The sequence below is a fragment of the Callionymus lyra genome, chromosome 1 (assembly GCF_982586985.1).
Source record: "Callionymus lyra chromosome 1, fCalLyr1.hap1.1, whole genome shotgun sequence".
NCBI classification, from domain to species: domain Eukaryota; kingdom Metazoa; phylum Chordata; class Actinopteri; order Syngnathiformes; family Callionymidae; genus Callionymus; species Callionymus lyra.
In genome coordinates, this window is record NC_141818.1 from 48842280 (window position 1) to 48863813 (window position 21534).

Genomic DNA, 21534 nt, shown 5'->3' on the forward strand with positions numbered 1-21534 from the left:
ACTGAAGACTCCTTTCCATTTTTAACTCTTTGTTTCTTTCTTCATGTTTTTTTTGCAAATCTATTAAAAAAGGAAACTGAAACATTACAAGGTAATAAGTATTCAGACTTTTTGCTGTGACTCATATTTAACTCACGTGTCGTCCATTTCTTCTGATCCTCCTTGAGATGCTTCGACTTCTTCATTGAGTCCAGCTGTGTTTAATGAAACTGATTGGACTGGATGGAAGGAAAACACAAACAAAACCTGTCTATATAACACCTGATACACACCTGTCTATATATGACCTGACACACACCTGTCTATATAACACCTGACACACACCTGTCTATATAACACCTGACACACACCTGTCTATATAACACCTGACACACACCTGTCTATATAACACCTGACACACACCTGTCTATATAAGACCTGACACACACCTGTCTATATAAGACCTGACACACACCTGTCTATATAACACCTGACACACACCTGTCTATATAACACCTGACACACACCTGTCTATATAAGACCTGACACACACCTGTCTATATAACACCTGACACACACCTGTCTATATAAGACCTGACACACACCTGTCTGACCTCACGTCTACCCGTCTGACCTTCTTTCTAACCTTTTAAGTGACCTTGAGTCTCTTGAAAGTTTTAAAGCAAATGTTTTATTAAACATGATGAACATCATGAGTGACTCGTGCTCCACTGAACTTCAAGTCTTCAGTCGACTCAACAAGTGATGAAAGAGTTTCTTCAACAACATTCAGATCAACACGTTTGTTTCAGGAGCAGATTTCTTCCATCATCACTGTCAGCACTTTAATGATGATTGACAGCAGCTACACAAGTGTGTTGGAGGAACACACTCACACACTCAGGTCACACACACACACTGAGGAACCAGAACCAGGAACCTCTGTGAGTCCAAATCCCAGGTACAAAGGTTCAGTGGAGGTGAAGAAGTTGTGGAGGTGTTTCTGTTCATCAGAGGAGACACTGAAGAAGGTTAAATATCCAGGTTCAGGAAAGTTCATCAACATTCCTACTCTGTGAGAAACTTCTTGACTCTTGATGACAGTTTCTTTCTTATCGTGATAGAATTTATATCCTTCATCATCAGAGCAGCTCAGACTCCAGGAATAACGGTTCTGTCCAAACTCAGACTCGTCTTCTTTCCCTCCGTCTCTTCTGAGAGTCAGTGCGATAGAAGCTCCTCCTCTCCACTCCAGCTCCCAGTAACATGGTCCAGTCACAGCTTCTCTGCTCATCACCTGAAGACACCGGTGGAATCTGTCGGGATGGTCCAGATAATCATGATCCTGCGTCACAAGTTCCACCGTCCTGTTGTCGTTGGACAGTAGGAGGCGCCGGTGTGCTGTGTCCGGGTCCAGTGAGAGTGGACGGAAGTCTGAGAGAAGAAGACACGAGAGGTGATGATGGTGGAAGAACTTTCTCTTCAACACAATCATGGACTCCGTGTCCCAGCAAGCCAGGGAGGGAGGGCTCTGTTTGTTGACATCTAGTGGAGATCATCATCAAAGTGGAGTCAACAGTCTTCTGAGACTGGGACCACCTCCAGAGAAGAACCAGGAGGAACATCCCAGAATAATCTTGTCACATTTGATTGACACCAGTGTGTCCATATCAAGTCAGCAGCTAAACTAGCATGTAGCTAACATGATGTTTCTTCATGTTCTTGAAACATCTCTGTGTTCATCTCCACCATCATCCTGGTGAGATGCTGCACTGAGATCTTCTCACTCCACTCTCAAGTCCAAGAGTGAAAAGAGTGAATGAATGAGTGTGAGATGATCTGCACAGAGGCTCCTCACCAGCTGCTGCTGGACACCATGTTGACCAGAGTTGTGGACAGTGACCTGGACTTGATGAAGCTCCATCAGCAGATTCAAGTGTAACAACATCTCAACATCACAACTGCTCCACTAGAAGCTGACAGAGTCAAGGAGTTCTCATCCATCAATCAAATCAAACTTACACATCTTCCATCCAGATGTTAACCTCTGTGGTCCACAGTGATCCAGCCTGGAGGAAGAAACATTGAGAAGATCAGATTCATTGACTTCATGCTGCTAAGTGGACGTTCTTTCATGACTGTGTGGACCACAACAAAGATGGATCTAGAAACACTCTCTCAGTCTCCACTGTCTCCTTGTTCTTCCACTGGTGTCCAGCAGGAGAACATGGAGAAGCTCTGAGAGTTGGATTCATGTGCTCAGTTCAGATGAAGAGTCTGAGCAGCGTCACACACTCACATCTCTCTGCTTCTGATCACATGTTCAGAAGATCTTTGGAGCTCAGTCAGTGAGTTCTGCTGCTCCGTCCATACCTGAGAGTCTCCAGCCTCCAGTCTGGACTCTCCAGTCCAGCAGACAGCAGCTCCAGTCCTGGTCCTCCTGGATGATTGAAGCTCAGGTCCAGCTCTCTCAGATGGGACGGGTTAGATGTCAGAGCTGAGGCCAGAGAAGAACAACCTCCTGCTGAGATCTTACACACTGACAGACTGTAATGAAGGAGAAACAGTTTCATTAAATCGGAAGAACTGAAGACATGATGTTCTGACCTGAGAGTCTCCAGGTGACAGTGTGGACTCTTCAGTCCAGCAGACAGCAGCTCCACTCCTGGATCCTTCAGGATGTTCTCACTCAGGTCCAGTTGAGTCAGACTAGAGGACGGAGAGCTGAGGACTGAGGACAGAAGTGAACAACTTCTCTCTGACAGTCGACAGTGTCTCAGCCTGTGAAAGAGACAGAAACGTCAACAAGAGACTTTTTCTCTATTTTGCCTTGAAAGCCTTGATTGGAGGAAACACTGAACTCTTGACGTTCATAAGATCATCACATGATTGTGTGAACATTTGAAGACTTTGATTTCAATCAAGATCAACTTGATCAACACATGAAATAATGAAGTTTTCATCAGTTCAACACTTGATGTATAAATGATCACATGACTCACTGTTGTGAGAGGATTGATGTGTGTTTGTGTTTAATGTCAGTGTTAGTGTTAGTGTTGTGTAACTCCACTCACACTGTTGTGTAACTCCACTCACACTGGTGTTGTGTAACTCCACTCACACTGTTGTGTAACTCCACTCACACTGGTGTTGTGTAACTCCACTCACACTGTTGTGTAACTCCACTCACACTGGTGTTGTGTAACTCCACTCACACTGTTGTGTAACTCCACTCACACTGGTGTTGTGTAGCTCCACTCACACTGTTGTGTAACTCCACTCACACTGGTGTTGTGTAACTCCACTCACACTGGTGTTGTGTATCTCCACTCACACTGGTGTTGTGTAACTCCACTCACACTGGTGTTGTGTAACTCCACTCACACTGGTGTTGTGTAACTCCACTCACACTGGTGTTGTGTAACTCCACTCACACTGGTGTTGTGTAACTCCACTCACACTGGTGTTGTGTAACTCCACTCACACTGGTGTTGTGTAACTCCACTCTGTGTTGTTCTCGGTGTTGTCTTGATCTTTGAAGTATGTACTGTTTTTGAGTATTGTTTTGATTGTTAAAGCGCTTTGTGACCCTGGTCTCGAAAAGCGCTATATAAATATATATTACTTACTTACTTACTTACTTACTCACACTAGTGTTGTGTAACTCCACTCACACTGGTGTTGTGTAACTCCACTCAAACTGGTGTTGTGTAACTCCACTCACACTGGTGTTGTGTAACTCCACTCACACTGGTGTTGTGTAACTCCACTCACACTGGTGTTGTGTAACTCCACTCACACTGGTGTTGTGTAACTCCACTCACACTGGTGTTGTGTAACTCCACTCACACTGGTGTTGTGTAGCTCGACTTTGACTCGTTGTGTGACTCATGTTGTTTGACTTGTGTTAGTTGTGTTGTGTGACTTGTGTTGTGTTAGTTGTGTTATGTGAGTCATGTTGTGTGACTCGTGTTGTGTAACTTGTGTGTTGTGACTTGTGTCGTGTGAGTTGTGTCGTGTGACTTGTGTTGTGTGACTTGTGTGGTTTGACTCGTGTTGTGTGAGTCGTGTGACTTGTGTTGTGTGACTTGTGTTGTGTGACTTGTGTTGTGATTTGTGTCGTGTGACTTGTGTTGTGTGACTCGTGTTGTGCAACTTAAGTTGTGTGACTTGTGTTGTTTGAGTTGTGTTGTGTGAGTCGAGTTGTGTGACTTGTGTTCTGTGACTCTTGTTGTGTTAGTTGTGTTCTGTGACTTGTGTTGTGTTAGTTGTGTTGTGTGACTTGTGTTGTGTGAGTCATGTCGTGTGACTTTTGTTGTGTGACTTTTGTTGTGTGTCTTTTGTGGTGTGACTTTTGTTGTGTGACTTTTGTGGTGTGACTTTTGTTGTGTGTGTTGTGTTGTGTGACTTGTGTTGTGTGACCTGTGGGATTTGTGTCGTGTGACTCATGTCATGTTACTTGTGGTGTGACTTTTGTTGTGTGACTTGTGTTGTGTGAGTTGTGTTGTGTGACTGTTGTCGTGTGACTTGTGTTGTGTGACTTGTATTAGTTGTGTGACTTGTGTCATTAGACTTGTGTGACTTGAGTTGTGTGACTTGTGTTGTGTGAATTGTGTTGTGTGACTTGTGTTGTGTGAGTCGTGTTTTTTTAGTTGTGTTATGTAACTTGCGTTGTGTGACTTGTGTTGTCTGAGTTGTGTTGTGTGATTTGTGACTTGTGTCATGTGAGTTGTGTTGTGTGACTTGAGTTGTGACTTGTGTTGTCTGAGTTGTGTTGTGTGACTTGAGTTGTGACTTGTGTTGTCTGAGTTGTGTTGTGTGACTTGTGTAGTGTGACTTGTGTTGTGTGACTCATGTAGTGTGAGTTGTGTTGTGTTGTCTGAGTTGTGTTGTGTGACTCGTGTCATGTGAGTTGTGTTGTGTGACTTGTGTTGTGACTTGTGTTGTGTGACTTGTGTAGTGTGACTTGTGTTGTGTGACTTGTGTTGTGTAACTTGTGTCGTGTGACTTGTGTTGTGTGACTTGTGTTGTGTGACTTGTGTAGCGTGACTTGTGTGATTTGTCTTGTGTGACTTGTGTTGTGTAACTTGTGTCGTGTGACTTGTGTCGTGTGACTAGTGTTGTGTGAGTCGTGTTGTTAGATTAGTGTTGTGTGAGTCGTGTTGTGTGACTTGTGTGACTCATGTTGTTTGACCTGTGTTCTGTGACCCTTATTGTGTTAGTTGTGTTATATGACTTTTGTTGTATGACTTGTGTTGTGTGACTTTTGTTGTGTGACTTGTGTTGTGTGACTCGTGTTGTGTGACTTGTGTTGTGTGACTTGTGTTGTGTGACTCGTGTTGTGTGACTTGTGTTGTGTGACTCGTGTTGTGTGACTTGTGTTGTGTGACTTGTGTTGTGTGACTTGTGTTGTGTGACTCGTGTTGTGTGACTTGTGTTGTGTGACTTGTGTTGTGTGTTTGTAAAGATCAACCTGCGTCTCATGGAAGCTTCAAGAACCAGAGAAGAGAGTTTGTTCTAATTGTTGATGGTTTTCTTCAACATTCAATGATTTGAACGTCTTTTACTGTCGAGTCATGATAGAAATACTAGAGTTTAGTCTCCAGACTGTGTTGATAAATATGTCAAGATGACTTGAAATATTCTTCACCTTCCTGTTGTGTTCATGAAATATCATCACTTCTAGAACCAAGTTCATGAGTCGAGGAAAAGTCATTCAAATCCTCTCAGAGTGAAAAAGGTTTCATGAAGAAACAAGAATCCATTCACTGTTTACATCCATGTGTGTGTTTGTGTTTGTTTGAAATGATGTTCTGACCTGAGAGTCTCCAGGTGACAGTGTGGACTCTTCAGTCCAGCAGACAGCAGCTCCACTCCTGGATCCTGCAGGTCAAGGTTGTGACTCAGGTCCAGTTGAGTCAGACTAGAGGACGGAGAGCTGAGGACTGAGGACAGAAGTGAACAACTTCTCTCTGACAGTTGACAGCAGCTCAGCCTGTGAAAGAGACGAGTGTCGTCAACAAGAGGATTGATTTGTGTTTATATGAGAAACAAACACAAGATAACATAAGGAAAAATAAGTCACAAAACAAACAACAATGACAAATGAAAATAAAAGGTTGTTACATGTATATTGATCATAATAACACATCATTGATTCTTTTTCTATTCACTTACTTATCTCAGTGTTTTTGTGTGTTTTCTCTCAATTGTTGTGTTTAATTCTTTTCCAGAGTAAAAATATCTTCAATGTAATCAAGACACTGATTCAATCGTGAAGATTCACTTCAGTCAATTTATTCTATTTGTTTTTTAACATTCAATTCAATATGAACAGGTTTACAAAGTTATTATTCATAACCGTGTCAGGTGTGAGTGTGAAGGTGTTGCAGGTAATACAAGCTCAAACAATGTGTGTGTGTTTGTCACTCACACTCCTGCACTCTCTCAACATTGTTGTCTTCATTTGAATGTTTACAGTTAGAAAATTCAAGGTGAATTCTCTCCATCTTTGGATCCAGTGGATCTATGTTGTGACACAGATGGAGTGTCAATCATCCTCCGTCACATTCACCTTCATTTCTTCTCCATGTTTGCTTCACATGAACTGAATTAGTTTCAACTTTTGAAACATGTGTCAAGTTTGGAGACTATTTTTGAAGTTGTTTCTGGACATCAATCAATATATGGATCAGTTTGTTTCCATCTGGTGACACTTTTTATTCATGATTCATAAACATGTTTCAATTGAAGATGTTTTGACATTTTCTTATTTTCTAATGATATTTTTTCACATTTATCAAAGTCTTCAAAGTTTTCCTCCAACATTGTTCAAACATGTGTCGTTCCTTTAAATCTCCAGCTTTCAAATGTTTTCTCTGTAGTTCCAGGTTTGAATATGGAGGCCTAGGAGGGTCAAACCAGGATTTACTGTCACCTATAAATATAAATGACGTTCTTACTTTCATGATATTTCAAACAATCTTCCATGTTGTGAAGTTTGCAGTGGATTTAAGTTCATGTGTTCATGTTATTTATTTTCTTGTGAAACGTTGTTAGTTTTATTTTGAAAGTCCACTTCCTGTCTGTTTATCTCACAAGAGTTCAAACGTCTAAGAAGAAGCTCAAGAGACATTCATTTGCATAAACTCAAGGACTTGAAGAAACATTAAACAAGACGTTTCTCTCTTTGCAGCAAACGAGGTGTTGTTTTGTTTGAATGTTAGTTTCTTCTACAGTGAGACGACACTGTTGAATATTGTGAAGAAGAACATGTTTGACTTTCATTCAGTTGCTGATGTGTTCATCACACATGCTCACATCACCATGAACATTACCCTGCATTGAAATCTAGCAACAGAACAAGTGATGACATCACAAGAGTCTCTCAAATGTCTTTGAATGGATCTGAGATCAGTAAATATGTGTCAACATACTGAACAGCACGACCCAGCAGAAGAACAAATCAAGTTCAAGTGTGAGAACCTGCTGAAGACTGAGGTCACTTAGAATCAGCTGCTTCATTGAAGAACTCACTGAAGACTCAACTTTGACTCTCTGGAGTCTCACCTCTGACTTTCACATGTTCTGAAGCTGAAGACATGATGTTCTGACCTGAGAGTCTCCAGGTGACAGTGTGGACTCTTCAGTCCAGCAGACAGCAGCTCCACTCCTGGATCCTTCAGGTTCCAGTTGTGACTCAGGTCCAGTTGAGTCAGACTAGAGGACGGAGAGCTGAGGACTGAGGACAGAAGTGAACAACTTCTCTCTGTCAGTCGACAGCAGCTCAGCCTGTGAAAGAGACGAGTGTCGTCAACAAGAGGATTGATTTGTGTTTATATGAGAAACAAACACAAGAGAACATAAGGAAAAATAAAAAGAGTCACAAAACAAACAACAATGACAAATGAAAATAAAAGGTTGTTACATGTATATTGATCATAATAACACATCATTGATTCTTTTTCTATTCACTTACTTATCTCAGTGTTTTTGTGTGTTTTCTCTCAATTGTTGTGTTTAATTATTTTCCAGAGTAAAAATATCTTCAATTTAATCAAGACACTGATTCAATCGTGAAGATTCACTTCAGTCAATTTATTCTATTTGTTTTTTAACATTCAATTCAATATGAACAGGTTTACAAAGTTATTATTCATAACCGTGTCAGGTGTGAGTGTGAAGGTGTTGCAGGTAATACAAGCTCAAACAATGTGTGTGTGTTTGACAATCAAGGAGTCGACTACTTCCACTATACATGGACTACTATCAACCTTCAGTGCCAACATGACTGACCAAATGACTGATGTAGTTCAACATATGGAGGACAGTGAGCTGAGACTATGGTATCCCATCCAAGGACGACAGCCCCTCCATCAGCCCCACACAACAGCTCAGGAGCCCATGATGGTTCAAGTCACTTCCCAACGGACATTTCTAGATTCTCTCATGTTAGACACGAAACACCAAGAGAACTCAAGGCTCCTCTTGTTTTCCGTGGGGATGTTCAGACAAAGTTGAGTTGGAAGAATGGCTCGAGTTGATGGAAGATTATTTCAAGAAACGTGATGTTCAACTGGAGAGTCAGGTGGAAGAAATCCTCACACATTTAAGGGCTCGAGCTAAAGAGTGAAGTTTGGGATAGAAATGGAGAGATAGATGTTGCACGCCGTCCTCACATGTGTCTGGTCTCTTGAGGAAACATTCTTCTGAACGCTATTCATCTGTGGCTTTGACAGACTTTTATTCAACTCTCCCAGATGTGATGAAGACCCGTAGGACTACTGGCTCCGCCTCAAGAAAGCTGCTGCAGTCGCCACAGGTTGCTTGTGGGAACAAGGCAGATGTTTGATCACCCAGATCTGGCTCACATTCCGGTCCATACTTTGGATAAATGGTCAGACGTGAAGTGCAGGACGAGTTGGATGATTTCATAGACTAGTTTGAAGACACCAGCCAGACATAGTGAAGAGGTGAACATGGATAGAGTTGAAGTTAACCTACAGCAGCCTGTGAACCACCTGAGAGACAGCAGCCAGTTGATCAAGACTCTTCTACAATGGAGAGGTTGCTGGGGTTGTTGGAAAAGATGCTGCAGAACCAGAGTCAGAACCAATATAACAGAAGGACACGTAACAACTACAACAGACAACACCGAGGGACTTGACGCTGTGATGTTCTGTATGTGCTGATGGTTCATATTCTCACTGCCGAGAAAACCTTCTCTGCTTCTTTTGTCACTCTCCAGAACACACAAGACGTAAGTGACCTCAAGTTCTTATGCCACCTGCCTTCACACATCAGGGAAACTAATCAGTCTGCACACAAGGGAGGAAACTGCAGACGGGTTGAGCCTACCTCCCACCTTAGATGTAGATATTGATTTAGAGTTAGTATATCAGTCTCATGTGAACAAGGTCTTTACCTCAAAAACAGTTATAATGCAAAGCCTACAGAAGATTTCTAATACTGACAGTCTGTTCTACACTGATGTCGGTACTAAAAATGGATGTGTGGTGAAAGCTTTGGTGGACAGTGGTTCAATGGTGTGCACTGTAAATGAAGCCACAGATATCAGGCTTTCCTGATCACTTTCAAGTGCTGAAAAGAAATCAGCTAAAGACTTTGTCATTGTTGGTTGTGGGGGTCATTTAGTCAAACCAACACTAATAGACAATGTTGTTGCTAGTGTTTATGGCTACAGAGTGATGCTCCCTGTCCTTGTTGTACCAGGCCAGGAAGATGACATGATATTGGGCTGCAACATCATCAAATGGCTTATTTCAAAGATGAAGGGTTCAATAGTTCCATCATTAACATCAACATGTGATGATGCAGTTACTTTCTCTTTTGTCACATTCAGAGGAGTGGAAAGAGGACGACCTGCAATGCAGGATTGGGACGACAAAGAGTCGTGTCACACTGCAACCAGGTTCTGAACATCTAGTGTGGGCTAAAGTGTCATCGTCTGCTCAGTCACTGTGGGGAAAACAGTTGTGATTGAGCAACACAGTCCAAAGTGAGACCTGCACAAATCCTGGTAGGAAGAGTTGTCACTACCTTGTGGGGGGATGCCTGGGCTCCTGTGAAGATATTGAATCCTACTGAGAAGCTACTCACTATAAAACAAAATGCTATGATTGCAGATGTGTCACTCGCCCCTCAGTCCAAGACTTGCCTCAACCAGAACCAGTTTATTCTAATGTGATGTTGACACAGAACATCCACTGCTGTCTGAGGAGATGATCATCAACACGTTGAAGGTCATGGATCTGGAGGACTTAGATCTCACTTCCTGTGAAGTGTCTCTTGAATGGAAAAACAAGTTATTATGTGTCATCCAAAGTTATAAGTGTACTTTCTCAAAACACAAAATGGATTGTGTTGAGGCAAATGAATATGTTCATAAAATCCGTTTGGTGGACGACAAGCCTCTCAGACTGCCGTAGCACCGTGACCCCTCTAGTCAATATGAGAAACTGAGGATCTAAATGAGATGGAGGAACAGGGGATTATTCGTAAATCTCAGAGTGAGTTTTCTTCTCCTCTTGTGCTTGTTGTTAAACCTAATGGTGACCTACGCATTTGGAATGATTTCAGATGGTTGAATGACAGAACAGTGAAAGATGCGGACCCCCTGCCCCACCAGACAGACGCCCTTGCTGTGCTTGGTGGTAACACATTTTTCTCCACTATGGACCTCACATCAGGGTTTTATAATGTCAGATTCCACGAAGAGGATAAGAAATTTAAAGCGTTCTCCTTCCCGTTTGGTCTACACAAATATAATAGAATGCCCAGGGTCTTACCAACAGCCCCGCAACATTTATACGGATGATGATGTCCATATTTGGTGATAAGAACTTTACCAGTTGTTTGTGTTATCTGGACGACCTGCTGGTTTTTGCTCCATGGGAGGAGGTTGCAATTGAGCGGTTAGAGATGTTTTTTTCGCGTCTTGCTGCTAACAACTTAAAGCTGTCACCTAGGAAATGTAACTTTCTTTGCAGATCTGTAAGGTTCTTAGGACACATTATTTGTGCAAATGGTGTTAAAGACGGACGCTGATATAATACAGGCATTTGTTGATGTGGAAGAATCTGATCTGTTTGACCCTGATGGAATCACTCCTGCAAAGAAGATGGGATCATTTCTTAGCATGGTCCTGTATTATCACCATTTCATAGAGGGGTGTTCAGCTGAAGCCAAACCACTTTTTGATCTTGTTTCTGATCCTGTCTCCTGTAACAGCAGAGGCAGAAAATGCAAACCTGAATTGAAACGGTTACATCAGACTCACCCCTGTTGATTATTCTGCTGAGTGTAAGGCTACATTCCAAACACTTAAACATGACTTAGTCCACAGTGTCACTCTGGCTCACCCTGATCTCACAGAGCCCTTGTTCCTGCTGTAGATGCTTCTTTTGATGGGTTAGGGGCTGTCCTCTCACAGTTGCCACCAGGGGCACAACTAGTGGCTTTTGCCAGTAAAACCCTCTCACGTTCACAGCTGAATTACCCTGTTCATCAGCTAGAGTTTCTGGCGCTGAAATGGGCGGTTTGTGATAAGTTCAGTCACTGGCTAAAAGGGAGACATTTCACGGTTTGGATGGATAACAATCCCCTAACCTACATTGTGACTAAGCCCCGGTTGGACGCATGTGAACAAAGATGGGTGTCCAAGTTGGAAGCTTATAGTTTTGATCCGAACTATGTACCTGGCAACAAGAATGCGGTCACTGGTGCCCTTGAGAACCATTTGTTCAGTCTTGCATTGGTCATCGACTTGTTACAGAGACCTAAGTCTCATTGTTGGAGAAGATGTGTGGCCTTAAAGATGAAAAAGTGTATGGTGCATTCAAGTGTAGTACGAACTGTCAAAGGTTCATTGAGCAGTCTTTGAATGAGGGTGGACTCATTAACAAAAAGAGAAATAGCCAGACTGCAAGAACAGGACAACATTCTAAACATGGCGTTTCATTATGTCAAACGTCATAATCGCCCAAACAGGTGTGAACGGGGAAGTGAACCAGGGGTTTGATGAAGTTGCTTAGACATTGGCTGAAACTTGTCATTAAACATGGCTTGTTGTACAGACAAACTAAAGACACGCAACTCAACACAAAAAATCTTCCAGTTAATCGTCCCAAATTCATTAAAAGGTCAGGTGTTGCGTGGTTTACATGACTCAGCTGGTCATCAGGGTCAGGCACGAACTGTCTCACTTGCCAGGCATCAGTAAAGGGCTGTTTTGGCTGTGTTGTTGCTAAAACTCCAGAACTTGCATTTTGTGTCCCCCTTGAATGCATTGAAACATCTGCACCTTTGGAATTGGTTTTTGGTCTGCTGAGAAATCTGACAATCTTGCTGTTGGTGATCAGGTTCTGCTTGCTAACCGCGGTGAGAGGGGGAAAAAGAAGCTTGCTGACAAGTGGGAGTCTACTGTTTATGAGGTGACCTCTGTGACCTCATGAGATTCATGTCTACTCCATCAGACACCCTGTAACTCGGACAAAAAGTGGTTCACTTAAACGTGCTGCTCCCCGTTTACTTTTTGTCCACTGACAATGACCCTGACATCGACCCTGCTGACCCCATTGACTGTGATTTGGAACATGATGCAACCCAGCTAGTAGACGTGGTAAATGATGATCAATCCAGAAACGATGATTGGCTCAGACAGGTTGAGGCGGCTGGAGAGAAGAGTGACACAGATGATTGTGACCGTCTGAGTAGTGTCTCCTCTGAAGAACCACTGTGCTCAACGAATGCTGTAGCTGGAGATGATACTTTTGAGGATGGAATTTAATGTTCATACTCCGCCCTCTCCTGGTCCAGTCGTTGTTGAGCAGCCTTCTGACCACCTGGATGACTCAGTGATCGACCCACTCGGACATGATGGTGTCGTTTGTGCACAGCCCTCATCCATTCATACGAGGTCAGGGAGACCTACACGTCCACCTACACGACTAATATTTGAGATGAAGCTCCAGTTGATGCACAATTCAAACTGAATAATGAGTCCTTTTTTCAAAAATGTTCTTTCGGGTTCATTGTAGTTGATCGTGTTGATCCTGACATTGTGTAAACCAGTTCTTTATATGTATGTTGTATTATTGTCGGTTATGAAAGATGTAAATGACATCTTATGAGTCAAAGTTGAGTGAAAAATCTGGTCAATCTGTTACTTTCTTGCTTCCAACGGAAGAGTTTACTAGCTGACTGACTAGCTCGGTATCCTGCACTGAGGGATTTTCTTGTGTAATGTAATACTGTTCCTTCAAATGTTTTTACATATTGTAATGTTGTAACTGTTACCCAGTTTGAGCAGAATTTAAGGAGGGTGTATGTAACCTAGTGAAGGACTGTGCATTAAATTCACTAAAAAGGGGTAACAGTGCCACCTACTGTTACTATTATTTTTGGTTAGTCCTGCCCTTTGAACTGTAGCACTGAATTGTGGGATATCCTCATTGCCTCGACATAGACATAGATACATAGACGCCGCATCGACTATAGACGGATGTGTATAAAGTGCCGCCATCTTGGTTCAGTGACATCAGAGGCAGCATTAACAACTGCAGGGAAGGAGGTACTTCTAGTACTTCTCAATCTTAAAATACAATTATTCGCTGAATTCTGAAGCGATTTTCAAACGGTTTGGTCTGTTCAAACAATCATCATTCACTCATCCGAGTGACACTGTACCAAGATGGCCGCCCTGTATACACATCCCTCTAGTGGGCGGCAGCTGTTGATGCGGCGTCCATGTATATATGTCTATGGCCTCGAGGACTGCAATGAGGTAGAAGGAGGAGATGCTCTGTGAGAATTATTGTATAAAAATATGTTAGAAACACCTTTTTCTTTCAATCGTCATATTTTATATTATTTGTTTAGTAGCAGTTTTATTGTATATGTTTGTCTAATTGTTTAGCGTTTAACTTATTGTGTGGTGTTTCTAGAGCGAGAGCAACGAGTGTGTGAGCGATCCATCCTCAGACAGTATTTTGATTTATGTGCAGAATCCTACAAATAAAAGACAAGTGATCCACGAGCAGCTTCATTGGTGGAATCAGAAGTGTGATGATCCAAAGGTTATACTAACATCACCATGAACATTACCTGCATTGAAATCTAGCAACAGAACAAGTGATGACATCACAAGAGTCTCTCAAATGTGTTTGAATGGATCTGAGATCAGTAAATATGTGTCAACATACTGAACAGCACGACCCAGCAGAAGAACAAATCAAGTTCAAGTGTGAGAACCTGCTGAAGACTGAGGTCACTTAGAATCATCTGCTTCATTGAAGAACTCACTGAAGACTCAACTTTGACTCTCTGGAGTCTCACCTCTGACTTTCACATGTTCTGAAGCTGAAGACATGATGTTCTGACCTGAGAGTCTCCAGGTGACAGTGTGGACTCTTCAGTCCAGCAGACAGCAGCTCCACTCCTGGATCCTTCAGGTCGTTGAGACTCAGGTCCAGTTGAGTCAGACTAGAGGACGGAGAGCTGAGGACTGAGGACAGAAGTGAACAACTTCTCTCTGACAGTCGACAGGAGATCAGCCTGTGAAAGAGACGAGTGTCGTCAACAAGAGGATTGATTTGTGTTTATATGAGAAACAAACACAAGATAACATAAGGAAAAATAAGTCACAAAACAAACAACAATGACAAATGAAAATAAAAGGTTGTTACATGTATATTGATCATAATAACACATCATTGATTCTTTTTCTATTCACTTACTTATCTCAGTGTTTTTGTGTGTTTTCTCTCAATTGTTGTGTTTAATTCTTTTCCAGAGTAAAAATATCTTCAATGTAATCAAGACACTGATTCAATCGTGAAGATTCACTTCAGTCAATTTATTCTATTTGTTTTTTTAACCTTCAATTCAATATGAACAGGTTTACAAAGTTATTATTCATAACCGTGTCAGGTGTGAGTGTGAAGGTGTTGCAGGTAATACAAGCTCAAACAATGTGTGTGTGTTTGTCACTCACACTCCTGCACTCTCTCAACATTGTTGTCTTCATTTGAATGTTTACAGTTAGAAAATTCAAGGTGAATTCTCTCCATCTTTGGATCCAGTGGATCTATGTTGTGACACAGATGGAGTGTCAATCATCCTCCGTCACATTCACCTTCATTTCTTCTCCATGTTTGCTTCACATGAACTGAATTAGTTTCAACTTTTGAAACATTTGTCAAGTTTGGAGACTATTTTTGAAGTTGTTTCTGGACATCAATCAATATATGGATCAGTTTGTTTCCATCTGGTGACACTTTTTATTCATGATTCATAAACATGTTTCAATTGAAGATGTTTTGACATTTTCTTATTTTCTAATGATATTTTTTCACATTTATCAAAGTCTTCAAAGTTTTCCTCCAACATTGTTCAAACATGTGTCGTTCCTTTAAATCTCCAGCTTTCAAATGTTTTCTCTGTAGTTCCAGGTTTGAATATGGAGGCCTAGGAGGGTCAAACCAGGATTTACTGTCACCTATAAATATAAATGACGTTCTTACTTTCATGATATTTCAAACAATCTTCCATGTTGTGAAGTTTGCAGTGGATTTAAGTTCATGTGTTCATGTTATTTATTTTCTTGTGAAACGTTGTTAGTTTTATTTTGAAAGTCCACTTCCTGTCTGTTTATCTCACAAGAGTTCAAACGTCTAAGAAGAAGCTCAAGAGACATTCATTTGCATAAACTCAAGGACTTGAAGAAACATTAAACAAGACTTTTCTCTCTTTGCAGCCAACAAGGTGTTGTTTTGTTTGAATGTTATTTTCTTCTATTGACACTGTGTTAACTTTTCATTTTCTTCATCATTTATGTTCAGTTTTCACGCTGGATTTCGGGGTCAAGCCTAAAATAAACCCTGTCTGTGCCTGAGGGAGAAACATACAGTTGTTCACTGTTTGTGTGTTTGTGTGTTTGTGTGTTTGTGTGTTTGTGTGTTTGTGTGTTTGTGTGTTTGTGTTCACGACACATGTTCAAGTGTTTGCTCATGAAATCCAAATGAAAAGTTGATGTTGTTTCAAAAGTGACTTTAAAAATGATGGATTTACAAAACGAGGTGAAAGAAAAACCATGAAGAGAGAAAGAAGGAGTGAGTTGGTGACACAGGGATGAGTTGAAATGAAAGATATGAGCAGGACGTGAGACGACACTGTTGAATATTGTGATGAAGAACATGTTTGACTTTCATTCAGTTGCTGATGTGTTCATCACACATGCTCACATCACCATGAACATTACCCTGCATTGAAATCTAGCAACAGAACAAGTGATGACATCACAAGAGTCTCTCAAATGTCTTTGAATGGATCTGAGATCAGTAAATATGTGTCAACATACTGAACAGCACGACCCAGCAGAAGAACAAATCAAGTTCAAGTAGAACCTGCTGAAGACTGAGGTCACTTAGAATCAGCTGCTTCATTGAAGAACTCACTGAAGACTCAACTTTGACTCTCTGGAGTCTCACCTCTGACTTTCACATGTTCTGAAGCTGAAGACATGATGTTCTGACCTGAGAGTCTCCAGGTGACAGTGTGGACTCTTCAGTCCAGCAGACAGCAGCTCCACTCCTGGATCCTGCAGGTTGATGTTCTCACTCAGGTCCAGTTGAGTCAGACTAGAGGACGGAGAGGACAGAAGTGAACAACTTCTCTCTGTCAGGAAACAGTCGCTCAGCCTGTGAAAGAGACGAGTGTCGTCAACAAGAGGATTGATTTGTGTTTATATGAGAAACAAACACAAGAGAACATAAGGAAAAATAAGTCACAAAACAAACAACAATGACAAATGAAAATAAAAGGTTGTTACATGTATATTGATCATAATAACACATCATTGATTCTTTTTCTATTCACTTACTTATCTCAGTGTTTTTGTGTGTTTTCTCTCAATTGTTGTGTCTAATTCTTTTCCAGAGTAAAAATAAACTTGTTTCCACGAAACATGTTCAAGTGTTTGCTCATGAAATTCAAATGAAAAGTTGATGTTGTTTCAAAAGTGACTTTAGAAAATGATGGATTTACAAAACAAGGTGAAAAAAAAACCATGAAGAGAGAAAGGAAGTTTGAGTTTCTCAGCCTGAATGAAATGAAGAAGGAAATCAAACGTTCATGGTTCATGTCAGAGATGTTTCAATGATCCACTTACAGAACTTCATTTGAAGCTTGAACCACCGGCAGAAGCCTCTCAAGAACCTCCTCTGAGGTTGAGTATTTCTTCATGTCAAACACTTTCAGATGTTCCTCTGAGGACAGTAAGATGAAGGCCAGGCTGGACCATTGAGCAGGAGACAGTTGATCTGTGAAGAGACGTCCTGATCTCAGCTGCTGTTGGACCTCCTCCACCAGAGAAGTGTCCTTCACTTCATTCAGACAGTGGAACAGGTTGATGATTCTCTCTGGAGACACATTCTCACTGATCTTCTTCTTGATGAGCTTTGCTGTGTCCTGATTGGTCCAAGAGCTGCTTCCTGTTTGTTTCAACAAACCTGGAAGGAGACTCTGGCTGGTCTGCAGAGAAAGACCCAGAAGGAAGCGCAGGAACAAGTCCAGATGTCCATTTGGACTTTCTAAAGCATCATTGATTTCTTTCTGGTAGAACTTTTCTATGTCAACGATTCTTGACTGCAGGTTGACTTCAGAGTTGAAGAACATCTGGTGAACATGAAGAGCAGCCAGAAACTCCTGAAGACTCAGGTGGATGAAGCAGAACATCGGGTTCTGGTACAGTCCTCTCTCCTCTCTGAAGATCTGAGTGACCACTCCTGAGTAAAGTGAAGCAGCTGTGATGTCGATGTCACACTCTGTCAGGTCTGATTCGTAGAAGATCAAGTTTCCTTTCTTCAGATGCTCAAAAGCCATTTTTCCCAGAGACTTCATCATCTTCATGCTCTCGGGATCCCAAACTATGTCTGTCCATGCTGCTCCATGGTACTTCTGCTTCTTGACTTTGGACAGAACCACCAGGAAGTGGATGAACATCTCAGTCAGGGTGTTGGGCAGCTGTCCTGTCTCTCCTCTCTTCAACATGTCCTCCAGAACTGTGGCAGCGATCCAGCAGAAGATCGGGATGTGACACATGATGTGGAGGCTTCGTGAGGTCTTGATGTGAGAGATGATGGTGCTGGTCTGCTCCTCATCACTGAACCTATTCTTGAAGTACTCCTCCTTCTGGAGGTCAGTGAACCCTCTGACCTCTGTCACCATGTCCACACACTCAGGAGGGATCTGATTGGCTGCTGCAGGTCGTGTGGACATCCAGAGCCGAGCTGAGGGAAGAAGATTCCCTCTGATGAGGTTTGTCAGGAGGACGTCTACTGAGGTGGACTCAGTAGCTTCTATCAGGACCTGACTGTTGAGGAAGTCCAGAGGGAGTCGACACTCGTCAAGACCGTCAAAGATGAACAGAACCTGGTCTCCTTCAAAACTGCTGAGATCTTTGGTTTCAGGAAAAAAAAGATGAACAAGTTCCATCAAACTCAACTTCTTCTCTTTCAGCAGGTTCAGCTCTCTGAAGGTGAAAGGAAAAATGAGGTGGAAGTTCTGGTGGGCTTTGTCTTCAGCCCAGTCCAGAGTGACCTTCTGTGTCAGGAGGGTCTTCCCAATGCCAGCCACGCCCTTCGTCAGCAGGCTCCTGATTGGTCGGTTTCTCTCAGGTGAGACTTTAAAGAGGTCTTCTTGCCTGATGGTGGTTTCTGGTCTGGTCTGGTTCCTGGTGGCTGCTTCGATCTGTCGGACCTCGTGCTCCTGGTTGACCTGATCTGTGCCCCCCTCAGTGATGTAGAGCTCCGTGTAGATCTGATTCAGAGGAGCAGAGTTTCCTGCTTTAGCGACTCCTTCAGACACACTGTGGAACTTCTTCTTCAGGCTCCTCTTCAGTCGTCTTTGACGCTTTCCAGCACGACTTCCTGAAGAAGAGAAGTCACATGAAGCTCAAGATTCTAGAAGGTCAATCTTCTCATCAGCTGCAGGAACTTCCATCACAAATTTACTTCAAGACGTCATATTCAACAGGTTGAAGGTTCAAATCCTCTTACTTCCCCACAGAAGACCAGCAAGCTCCTCCTGCTTCATGCTCCTCAGGATGTTCAGGATGATCGTCAGAAAAGCTTCTCTGCTGCTCCTCATCTGCTCCTCTTCACACTTCAACGCCTCCTCTTCCTCATCATCCAGGTGTTTCTGCTCACCTGGTCTGAGAAACTTCTTCACTCTCTTCAGTTCCTCCTTCACCAAGGTCACGACCTTCTCCTCCAGCAGCTGAAACACACACAGACACATGTGACTAGAGGCAGGTCTCAGTCCAAGTCTAACCTGGACCTGTTGAGCAAAACTTTCTTCAAGAGCAGGACGTGATATTTCGTCTTTTACTGAAATCATAGAAGGAAAAGTTCCTTCTTTGAGAGTCTGAGTCACATTTAAAATCTCATCTTCTCTCCAGAACCAAACAAGAGTCTCAGCCACACCAGACCTTCTGGTTGATGTAGGAACAGCTCAAGTGTGAGGCTGACAGATGCAGGTGTCCAGTACTCAGAGCTTCATGAAGCAGCAAAAGAAGCTGCTGTAGTTCGCAGGTGAGGCTGAAGAACGTACCTGAATCGTGGACTCCACATCTGTCGGATGCTGCTGGACACACTTGAGAACATCTGAGACCTGCTGATCCTCTCTGTGAAGAACATCAGGTAGTCAAAAAGTTTTACTTCAACAAGGTCACCAATGATCTGAGCAAGACTCAGACTCTCAGTTGGAATCTTCCACATTGATGGAACACCAGAAGGAACACACGTTTTTTACTTCAGTCATGGTTTAGTTTTCATGGCTTCAGTTTGTTGCTTCTTCTCTTGGATGTTGAATTTCTTTCACGACTGTCTGCAGCACTTTTGACTAACAGTTCATGAGCAGTTGGTATCAGTGGAGAAAAGAGAGAAGAAAACCTCACCTGTCTCCTGAAGACTCTTGTCCACCTTTGAAATTAATACGATGTCCCATTGATGCTTCACTCTTTAGAGACTCACAGTTGAGTTCAGACTCTTCTTGTTTCTCCTGGTAGATCCTGAAAGAGACACAACTCTGATCAACACTTCTGTCGTTCACCATCTGACCAGTAGATGTCATGTTGCTCCTGTTGTCTCTCACCTCTGACGCTTCTGTTCACCTTTGAAGTCATAAAGTCTTCCTTTAGATCTGTCACTCTTCAGAGACTCACAGCTGGGAGCAGGTCCTGGTCCTGGTCCTGGTCTTTGTCCTGGTCCTGGTCCTGGTCCTGGTCCTGGTCCTGGTCTTTGTCCTGGTCCAGGTCCAGCAGATGTACGTAGCTTCGAGCTGAACACACACACGTTTCAGTGAGAAGAAGATTCCAGTATTTGTTGGTGTGACATAGACGTGATCTTCTCACCTCTGAGCTCTGGTCCAGCTGTCATGGTCTTCACCCAGAGGAGGTTCAGAGGCAGGATCTTCCTCCTCTGTGTCCACACCTGCACACAAACACAACAGCATCATCACTCGTCATCATTGTGTTGTTGATACAATAATAAAACCTCATCAGTACAAACAACATGTTGTTGCTCAACCACACATTCATGTGTTCACTCTAGTTGTTGCTGATCTTCACATGAACTTTGACTCTTGGTCTCTGAACACTTTTTATTGCTGCAATCAAAAGATGCCGGAACAGAGTTCAGACGTTATCAACAGAGTCAGGATCAGAGTTCACCTGCTGCTGCCACACCTGTGTTTATAGTCCTCGATTCTTCATCCAGTCACCAGGTTAATGATTGATGCACATGTTGATATGAGAGCAATTTGATCTTCGACTGACTTTGATCCACTTTAGCTTTTTATGTTTTCACTTATTCAATCAACATATGAAGAATTATTTTCTTTTTCACTTCAGTCTTGATTAATTTATTCACATTAGTCTTGATTCATTTATTCACTTCAGTCTTGATTCATGTATTCACCTCACTCATAATTAATTTATTCACCTCACTCTTGATTCATGTATTCACATCACTCTTGATTCAATTATTCACATCACTCTTGATTCATTTAATCACATCACTCTTGAATTATGTATTCACTTCACTATTGATTCAATTATTCACCTCACACTTGATTCATGTATTCACACTCTGGCTGGGGAACATGACAGCATGAAAAAAGCCACTGACCTGTGAGCAACGCTCTGCTCTGGAGACTTGTGTCCATGTTTGTAGGTGAAACTTCCAGGTGAGCTGAGCTGCTTGTGATCCAGACTCAGGGAAACACTGATGAACCGTCAGTGAGGAGGTGTGTCTGTCAGAGACATCAGTGCAACATAGTGTGTAGTTGACTCACACTTTTATGACATCGTTCAACAACGAAACATTTGCCACGAGAATCAAGACGTTTGATAAGTTTAGTCACAATGTTGATCTAGAAGAAGGAATGCAGGAGTTATTTACATGAATATATTAATGTTTATATGAATAACCTTCAGAGTATTATATTACTTTACATAAGAAACACTCAGTTAAACAA

General features: G+C 42.2%; 1 protein-coding gene across 1 annotated transcript in view; it reads right to left on the reverse strand.

The window, feature by feature from the left end:
* Nucleotides 1–647: 647 nt before the first annotated feature.
* The window catches only part of LOC148089993 (NACHT, LRR and PYD domains-containing protein 3-like), a 187757-nt gene continuing 166870 nt past the window's right edge, over nucleotides 648–21534 (reverse strand). Inside the window, exons 10-16 of the mRNA XM_087790158.1 lie at nucleotides 16533–16697; nucleotides 14380–14553; nucleotides 7594–7770; nucleotides 5798–5974; nucleotides 2353–2526; nucleotides 2002–2048; nucleotides 648–1413 (exon numbers count right to left, since the gene is read on the reverse strand). Of these exons, the coding sequence (XP_087646284.1) occupies nucleotides 872–1413; nucleotides 2002–2048; nucleotides 2353–2526; nucleotides 5798–5974; nucleotides 7594–7770; nucleotides 14380–14553; nucleotides 16533–16697 (1456 nt within the window). The 3' untranslated portion in view covers nucleotides 648–871. The remainder of the gene's footprint in view (nucleotides 1414–2001; nucleotides 2049–2352; nucleotides 2527–5797; nucleotides 5975–7593; nucleotides 7771–14379; nucleotides 14554–16532; nucleotides 16698–21534) is intronic.